Source organism: Cyprinus carpio, chromosome B7 (genome assembly GCF_018340385.1).
Source record: "Cyprinus carpio isolate SPL01 chromosome B7, ASM1834038v1, whole genome shotgun sequence".
Taxonomy (NCBI): Eukaryota; Metazoa; Chordata; class Actinopteri; order Cypriniformes; family Cyprinidae; genus Cyprinus; species Cyprinus carpio.
In genome coordinates, this window is record NC_056603.1 from 38633985 (window position 1) to 38643979 (window position 9995).

The following is a 9995-nucleotide window of genomic DNA, read 5'->3' on the forward strand; positions in this document are numbered from 1 at the left end:
GTCAGAGAGAGTACAGTATATCAACACACTACTCCTCATCATAAAGAGTAAGCAGAGGCTTGAAACTGTTGCAAAACAATCGCATAACTCTCTGTTTAGTGCCATCTGCTTGGGACATTTACAGAGGACAGAAACTAAACGTTAGGGTTGACATTCAAATAAAAACTGCAGATATACAAATGAATGCAACATGAGAGAACAACTCAAATGAGGTAACAGGGTAATGATATCTGGAATAAGAACCGTCCCTCATCACACCCTTCCACTTAAGAGACATTTCTGTGCAAATGGTTTATTGATCCCATTTGATTGTGTATATATATATATATATATATATATATATATATATATATATATATATATATATATATATATATATATATATATATATTGTTGATTCCTTTTCCTTTCCAGTCAGGAAATGAGTATATTGAAGAATATTTTTCAGGTACTCAGAAAAAAAAACAGGTATTATACAAAATGTAAGACATTTTTTAAGACTGATTTATTTTACTGAATGGCTGTTTTAACTGCAGAGAGTTTAACTGCATAAAGTTCTGCCAATTAAATGAATAATTCACCCAAAAATGAAAATAACTTACCCTCAGGCCATCCAAGATACAGATGAGTTTGTTTCTTCACCAGAACAGATTTGGAAAAATTTAGCCCCACTTGCTCACCAGTGCAGTGAATGGGTGCCGTCAGAATGAGATAAAATAAAAAAAATGTTTAAAAGAAATCACGATAATCCACACAATTACAGTCCTTTTCACTTCACAAGATATTAATTGATGGACTGGAGTTGTTTGGATCAATTGTGGATTATTGTGATGTTTTTATCAGCTGTTTGGAGTCTCATTCTGACGGCACCCATTCACTACAGAGGAACCATTGCTGAGCAAAAGAAGTAATGCTAAATTTCTCCAAATCTGTTCTGAAGAAGAAACAAACTCATCTACATCTTGGATGGCCTGAGGGTGAGTGCATTGTTCCTTAAAATCGTTTACAGTGGCTTGGCTTGACTAGGTCCAGAAAACCCGATGTTAGAGTTACTAATCTCCTATATTTCCAAAATGTAATACTTCCCCCTGTCACGTGGCTAAAATGAATATTATAAGCAAAACACAATATTATACAACTTAAATTAAAAAAAAAAAAAAAAACACAAATCAATCATTTGGCATTTTGACTATTCTAATCAGTTATATCCAAAGTAAAGGAAGAAAAATAGTTTGAAATGCTAAAACAGGTGTTAATAGTTCAGTACGTGTGATGTCGGTAAATTAGTTCCATTTCTTTTACTTCAAGTAACCTGTAATATTAAGGCGGTTATATTATATGCAACCTACAGTCTTGATCTGTAATACTAATGTGGAATCATCCATATTTATCAGTTTTCTGGGAAAAATTAGGTCTATAACAAGAGCTAAGCACTATCATCTACAGTTAGCAGCAGTACACAGGGCACTGTTAAGAGATCGTCCGTTCAGATCCCTACTGCAGTCTCAGCTCGAATGAGAAACACCCACAAAGCACACCCTCAGAAGGTTTCTGATGCATGTAATACCTCATTCTCAAACACATTTGAATATTAAATTAGCCGTAAGAATGAAAAAGGTCGCAGTTGGCACTTTCCATTTTAGCTCAGCAACTTCAGAGGGAGTGAAAATGTGTCTCTTCCAGTGCATCTCACATTAATCATTGCGGTTTTGTGGAAAATATTGAAAATCCACTGAAGACATTGATGTGGAAATTATTGCTTAACGCTAGAGGGAACCTGTGATTTTTCCTTCCATGAAAGTGCTGTCGAAACAATGGAAGGCGGGTCCTGACTGGCCCATCATATGATGAAACGAGGGTAACGAGGTGTACAACGAGAGAAGAAAGCAGGGAGAAGTTTAGAGGACCAGTAACATTCCTGAGTTGAATTAAGCAGGGGTGGTGATCTCTACTCAAGTTTCTGCTGGAGTTTCTTCTGAAAGCAGACGGGAAGGATGGAGACAACGGCTAAAACCCCCAACACGAGAAGAGAGTTCCAGGACACGGCCTCGCCAGCTGTGGTCAGCTTGTACAACGTCGTCCCTGCGTTTATCGCCACAAACGATGGAGGAGCCACTCCTACAGTACAGATCAGATAACAGCCATTAGACGAGCTGTCAAGTGATCAAATAACAAAGTGAGCACAATCTCAATTAACCTTCTAGTTCATCAGAGTGGTATGAAACTTGGTGACATGATTAGAAAAGGCTAATGGGTTTAAAAAAAAAAAGAGCATGGTATATATAGAAATATAAGGCTACACAGGTTCAGCTACGTCTGTGGTTACCCCATAGCATTACTGTGCATATGATTTTCTTTAGCAAGTGTTAATAGCAATGGATTCTATTAACACTAAATGATAATAGCAGTATTTTTTTAGCGATATGCTATTTAGACTAAGTGCAAATAGCTATAAATTCTATTTACACTGTTAAAATAGCAGGATTTTCTGTTATTTATACTACTTATTGCAAATAGTGGCAATTATCTGCACCTCATTATTGTAGTGCATTATAATACCATGTTAAGTGTAAATTATCATTTGAATTCAAATTGTTAAATGGATGCCACATTATTGTGAAAATAAAGCCCTCCCTACACCTACTCTAACCCTGCACGATACTTTATTTTCATCTTCATAATTTCAAAGTGAATTTTATGTAGTACCATAAAGTCCACTCAAAAACAAAATCTAGTACATGAATTTCTGTAGTACATGCATTTACTGGCTTTGGTCTGATTTTAGTGAAGAGGATCACAGGTGTGATCTCTAAAAGATGAAACCCTGATATTAAAAACTCTATGGAATCATATTAGAGTTTCATGGATTTTTAGTCCACATCTTTCAGTTTTGAGAGCATCTATACGCAAATGTACTCCTACAAGTCGACAAAATGTACTTTTAGCAGACTCACAATTAACCTAACATGGCATTCAAAAGCAATTTTACTTCTATAAAGTGATTTATTTCCAAGTTTTTTTAGAAGAATGCAGCAGATTGTGAAGAAACCCTTCCTAAAATCTCATTAGTTGAATCTCAAGGGCTTACTTAAGTGGTCTTGACTATTAGAAAACACGCAGGGTCAATATAGATTGCAACTTAACTCTGCATTCTTTCTCCTCCAACAAAATTGGCCAAAAAATTATGGCATATACTATGCTTTGTCCCATGAAATGCAATTTAAAAATGAAAAAAATTCCTTTTGACAACCTAATCATTGCATGTTTAATGCATCACCAACAAACTTGTGTTACTGTAAATTCTTCTCTGTAAAAGTGATCTTGTTTGAAGATTAATCCTACCAAGAAAGGTGCCCAGGAAGAAGACACCCAGGGGCACATTAATGACCGGCGAGGTGATGTTGATGAACCAGTTTGGAAGGAAAGGAGTTATTCTCAAAAAAATGATGTAATTAATGAGGTGCTCTCTGTGCTTGTCCACCTGCAATGACATTAAACAACACCAGCTCAACATTATGGCCAGTCAATTTACATACAAAAATGAAAGCTATTAGTATGAAAATCCTACCTGTTGTGACCATTTCTCAGCTCTCTCTGTGAGGTACTTGTACACCATCGGCCTGCCGACTAAATAAGACAGCATATAGCAAAAAGACGCTCCGAGGCCTGAACACTGTAAACCATAAAACACAACAAAAAGTCACACTAGAAGACAAAGTTTGGCAGACAGACTAATTTGAAATGAATTTGTCTACAAACAAGGAACTTACCAGACAGACCAGGAAGAGAGCTAATGGAAAAGGGTAGAGATAACCGGACAGTATACTGAGAAATATGGAGCCTGGGATGGCAAACGTCTGAAGGCTGAGAGGGTCTAAGTTAAGGCTTTACCGCAATAGTGAAAATTTGTTATGTATCTGATACAAACTTAAAGGGATACTCCACCCCAAAATGAAAATTCTGTCATTAATCACTTACCCCCAATTTGATATTTTTGGTTCCGGGAGGCCTGTGACTTTTCCCATGTCGTTCCAAACCCGTAAAAGATTTATTCCTCTTCAGAACACAATTTAAGATATTTTGGATGAAAACCAGGAGGCCTGTGACTGTCCCATAGACTGCCAAGTAAATAACAGTGTCACGGTCCAGAAAATCGTTCCAAACCCGTAAAAGATCATCAGAAATTCTCCATCTGCCATCAGATCACGTGCAATCTGGGTTATATGAAGCGAACGCAAAGGGAACACCTTTTTTTGTAAGCAAAGAAAACTATAAAAAATAACGATTTTTATTCAACAATTCCTTTGTTAAACAGCCTCCTCTGTGTCTCTCCATATCACCGTATGCTGTGTATGCTTCTCTTCTGTGTCATCACATTTGTATTTTAGTAAGCGTCAAAAAGACTCGCTTTGAGAAATTCTGATCCGCGCCACAAGAATGCATGGTTTCTATGTGCATTTAGCTTTGATTTTAAAGAAAAGAGCGCATCCTTGTGGCGCGGATGATACAGAAGAGCATACGGTGATATGAAGAGACACAGAGGAGACCGCTGACATGAAAAAAAATTGTTGAATAAAGTCGTTATTTTTGTTTTCTTCGCTTACAAAAAGTGTTCCCGTCGCTTCATATAACCCAGATTGCACGTCTGATGGCAGATCGAGTATTCTGACGACGACTTCATACGACTTCATACGACTTCACGTCTTTTCTGGACCTTGACACTGTTATTTACTTGGGCAAGGATGGGACAGTCACAGGGCCTCCTGACAAAGGAATTGGTTTTCATCCAAAATATCTTAAATTGTGTTCCGAAGACGAACAGAGCTTTTACGGGTTTAGAACGACATTGGGGTAAGTGATTAATGACAAAATTATCATTTTGGGGTGGAGTATCCCTTTAAATAACAGAAACTCCAAGCAATTTTTCTGCCAGCGGGGGACTAATTTAAACTGTAAAAACAAAAACTGTTTTCATCTGCATTTAATTCAATGTAGTGTCTAACTCGTCTATAATGTTGATTATCAGTCCCTTGAAAAAAAAACAAGATTAATCATGGCACAAAGGATACAAGATATATGTAGCAAAGTACGCTAAAAGCACTTGAGTGTAATATGTGTCCTTGTATTTGGACAGCACTGTGCCCAATGCCTTGGCATCATCCATGTCTTTAGGAATTTTGATTTTTTCTCTCTCGTCTCTGCAAGACAACAAATGTATGTTGAGTCACCCGTAAAACACCCTTTATGTTCAGTACACAAAACTACACTCATAGGGGGAGGTAGACTTACTCGCTCAGTTCTGGGAAATTTCTGAACACCAGATACATGACACAAGCCGAACAGGCAAAGATAGTGACGAGGAGGAGGATTGACATGCGTGCAGAGGCTCCTCCTGGTGACTGGGCTCCTGAGAGAAGGATTCAAAAACACATCATGAATAACCTCTAATATCACCTGTGCAACGTGTTGCATACATTTGCATCAGCTGTTCACAATCCTCAGGGGGATTCAGGCCCGTGAGAGCTCTCGTTTGTGGTGAGCTGGAGAACTACAAAGCCACAAATCACATATAACAGTGTGACATCATCTTAAAGGAGCAGCGTGTAAATTCTACCACACTATTGACACCAAACTGATTTATAAAAATAACTAGATGTTTACATTTAAACTCTGAGGATAATCTAAGTGGCTCTTTACTGTGCCAAGTGGTTTACAGGCTTAAGTACAAGCCATTGCATTGTGGTCTTTATTTAGTGCATTTAGATTAAAATTATTTTAACATAAATTGTCATTAGACTGAAGATGTTTATGTTTTTCCGCATTAAATCCAAATCTTTTTCATATAGGCATTTCCAAAAACTGTCATACAAATCTAGTAGGTTTAATTTGTGGGTATTTCTATGATAGGTAAAAACTGATAGCCTGAATGCACTGTAAGTCGCTTTGGATAAAAGCATCTGCTAAATGCATAAATTTAATTTAATTTAATTTCTGCTATTCAGTATTAAAAAATATTTGGTTCACTCAGAATTATGATAAATCAGAAAGAGACCATTCAGAGCAATATCTAAATGAAAAAAAAAAATCATACGCAGTGTTTTTAATTAGCCCTGTGATGTCAATGTGATGTGAATATCTTCGGGGACAAAGCATGAAATATTCATAACAAATTTTGTATCAATAGCAGAATTAATAAAGTATGCTACAAAATCCTACGCTCCATTTAAGCATGTTTTGGAAAGATTTAAGTTAAACATACACCTATGAATTTTGTGTACTAGAAAAAGAAACATTTTTGCATTTGTTTTATCATTGTTTTTGCTCAAGATTATTTTGGAAGGATTTAGAAAACTATGATAGGAACGCATGATAGGAATTTGTGTATTTTTTATTTTAAGAATAGCATTTTGAAATATAAAGAACAATAAAATCTATCGCAAATAACATAAGTAGCATTTACATTTTATAGCAATGTTTATTTTGTACATTTAAAATGACTTAAAATTATACATACACTTTTTTTCATAACTAACAAAAAGACGTATATTTCAAAAGCACTAAAATTTCTGTAACTTTTCTCTCTAGCATCTAATGTTATTAATAATGTGACGATCTAATAGCTCTTGTTCACGTGGCTGAACTCTGAAAGTATGAGTAATGCGGACCAAAGGAAACAGATATCATTATTGCGTTACACAATCCTTCAGTCCATTTTATTAGCCAAATAAAGTCACATTAAGGGCCATTTCAGATGAAGGTTTGCTGTAAATTGTGTTGATTTCTTCCACTGTAAGCCACACTTCAGAACCTGCTTATATTCGATCAAACCTTTGATCGTTCAGCTGAAGAGTTCATCAATATTACACTAGTCCTGGATAGTCAACCTCCATCTGTCAGATTTCTCAGTAAATATATATATTATTCCGACTCCGAGTAATCGTGGAAAGCTACATAATAGCTGTGTGAGACTGATATCGGGACATACTGTCAGAATTAACCTTACCTTTGAGGACTGGAGTATCTTTGGAGGGCCTCGGCTCCTGCTCGACCAGCGGACTGCTCTCGGTCTCGCGGTTACCGCTTCTCTTCTTGGCCATGATGATCGCTTTCAACAAGAGAAAACAATGAAGGTGGATCTCAGATGTTAACCGAGATCATATGTCAGTGTATGAGCTAAACGCAAGGCTTCAGCCGGCTTTCTCCTCGGGATACCGGTGACCTGTGACGGGGTTTTCTTCTTCCTCGGCGCTGTTCAGCTCAGATGAGAACGCATTTGTCAGGCCGCTACTGCCATCCAGTGAAGATATCGCGACATTAGATTGTACATTGACAACAAAAAGTAATTTTTCTGCAGCACATTTAAGAACCACGTAAATACCACTGTACATAGATAACCTTAAAAAATAAAAAATAAAAATACACCTTTACTGCGTCAACAGTGTTGGGGTAACGCTAGTGAAGTAATGCATTATCTACGTTTTGGTAATCGTTCAGTAGCATGGCATTTATCGAAGCATCAAATTATAAACAATATATAACATATAACACAATATAATACAATGTGATATAATAAAGTGAATTTTCTACAAAAACGAACTAAATCAATAATAGTTTACTTTGGTAAAATATATGGTTGCAAATGCAAACTATTGTACAAAATAAACTTTTAACCCAATATATTATTTTAATGTTTATTTTAGTGATAATAACTTACAATAATCGTATCACCCAAAAAGTATCTATACTCTTTTACAATGAGTGCAAAATGGTAGGAATAAATAGAAATAAATAGCATTTTGTTTACACTTAATGTTCAAAATAGTGATATAAAGTGTAAAGAGACGTACTATGCTATTTGTACTTAAGTAAATATTTCTTAATAATTTGGTACTAAATAAATGATCTCAGCAATGGTGGGTGGAGTTAGTGAAAATAGCTTTATTTTCAAAAAGCCTGAGTAAATAGACACTGCCGAAAGTAAATTCCGCCCATAAACCTGTTATCTGATTGGACAACATTTCGCATTAACTAAAACTACAGATATGAGCCTCTGTTGAGGAATCTTGGCATACTTGCATTGCTCTTTTAAGGTGCTGCCCAGAATTTAAGTGAGGACTGTGATCAGGAATCTAAAGCTTTTGTTTATTTTTAGCTAATCATATGTCGACCTGATATCTATCATCAGTCATTGTCCTGCTGCTTTACCCAGTTACATGTTTGAACGTTTTTAATTCAAGTGTCAAATGATGAGTTGACTCATCTGTCCATAAAATATTATCCCAAATAATCATCCAGATCAGATGATTTGTAAACTATTCTTTGAGGTTTGCAGTGGTTTTTGTCTTAGATACAGGGAAATCCACATCACAGCTTTTACAATAACAACACAGAGGAATGATATCATTGGGGTCACTTTTACAAAGTTTTTTTTAGCTAACGAATGATAAAAATGCTGACAGCCAATCAGAATCCACCCAACCTCAAAGCACTTGAGTATTTTAGGCAGCAGAAGATGACAGAGCTGCAGCGCATGCATGGAATAAACCGAATGTTTTTAAGCCGTTGATGTGAGTGCTAACGTAGTAATCATTGTAGTTATCTTAATACTTATCGTTCTTGGCAGGAACAGGCCTTAAGCCAGGGGTTTCCAAACTTTGTCATGCCATGTCCCACTTAGAAAAAGGGTTGGTACAATGACTTCTTGGAAAATTGATAAAATTTACAACAAATTTACATGATTCAATTCATAACATGAGTCAGACTGGTACAGTGTAATATAGTGTGCCAGTAGTACACTAATAGTACTGTTTTTAAATTAATTAAAATGTGGAATGTACATGAGAATGTGAAAGGGATACTCCATCCCAAAATGAAAATTTTGTCATTAATCACTTACCTCCGTGTCGTTCCAAACCCGTAAAAGCTTTGTTCGGAAGACAATTTAAGATATTTTGGATAAAAAGGCTTGTGACTGTTCCATTGACTGCCAAGTAAATAGCAGTGTCAAGGTCCAGAAAAGGTAAGAAAGTCGTCGTCAGACTACTCCATCTGCCATCAGACGTGCAGTCTGGGTTATATGAAGGGACGGGAACACTTTTTGTAAGCAATATGCTCTGTTCCGAAGACGAACGGAGCTTTTACAGGTTTGGAACGACATGGGGGTAAGTGATTAATGACAAAAATTTCCATTTTGGGGTGCAGTATCCCTTCAACTATGAAAGGATGATTGACAAATCAGTTTTAACAGTAAAGAAAAATTCCCTAAAAACAAGTTTACGACTAAAATATGGAAAGTATATAAGAATGTTATCTGTGGGCAGGATGATTGACAAGTCAGTCATTCCCTAAAAATGAGTTGACAGCTAACTTCGAGAAAAGCCTTGGTTTTCTTGTCTGAGTTTTTCTTGTAAGTCGTACAAACAAAGTTGATGAAAAATTGTAGAGGGGGTTAAGCATTCATAATTATCCGAGCTACTTTACATTAGGTAAATTGTCTGATGGAGTGTGGGTGGGTGGGTGGAGTTAGTGAAAACAGACTTTATTAGCCTATTTAAATAGACACACTCAAAAGTAAATGCCCCATAAACCTGCCATGCGCTGTGGTTTTTGCATTGCTACTCTTCCATGAAGTCCATTCGACTCGTTCTTATTGTCATGAACACTGACTAAAGGGCCGATCACACCAAGGATGATAACTATAACTAAAGATTTAGATTTATATGAGAATGTGGAAGTCCACACAACAACTATAACAATAACTACTCAGATGAACAATATCATTTTCAATATCAGTTGGTGTGGAAGCCAATGTAGTTATTGTTACACTTGGTAGTCATCGCTCTTGCAGTGAACAGCAGGCTTAAAGTCAGAGGTTTCCAAAGTTTTCAAGTCCCATCAAAAAGGATTAGTATAAATGGACTTTTTTGGGAAATTTTTACATGACTCATTTCATAACATTGATTGGATGTGGAATGTATGTATTGGGTTCATCTGCC

The 9995-nt window shown here is 36.3% G+C and overlaps 1 protein-coding gene across 1 annotated transcript; it reads right to left on the reverse strand.

Annotated features, from left to right (window-relative positions):
* Window positions 1-728: 728 nt before the first annotated feature.
* On the reverse strand, window positions 729-7275 carry LOC109110985 (transmembrane protein 41B). Its single transcript, XM_042728557.1, has 7 exons — window positions 7004-7275; window positions 5290-5407; window positions 5070-5198; window positions 3771-3864; window positions 3569-3673; window positions 3343-3481; window positions 729-2118 (listed from the first exon to the last, which is right to left on the reverse strand). The coding sequence occupies exons 1-7, from the start codon at window positions 7095-7097 to the stop codon at window positions 1949-1951; spliced, it is 849 nt and encodes a 282-aa protein (XP_042584491.1). The 5' UTR covers window positions 7098-7275; the 3' UTR covers window positions 729-1948.
* Between the last annotated feature and the right edge of the window lie 2720 nt (window positions 7276-9995).

Bases quoted from the DNA above. Each gene is read 5' to 3' on its own strand.
- LOC109110985 (XM_042728557.1), bottom strand. From the start codon at position 7,097: ATGGCCAAGAAGAGAAGCGGTAACCGCGAGACCGAGAGCAGTCCGCTG. The intron at 5,199-5,289 runs GTAAGTCTACCT...GTTGTCTTGCAG, and splicing joins AATTTCCCAGAACTGAGCGA to AGACGAGAGAGAAAAAATCA. The intron at 3,674-3,770 runs GTAAGTTCCTTG...TATGGTTTACAG, and splicing joins CTCTCTTCCTGGTCTGTCTG to TGTTCAGGCCTCGGAGCGTC.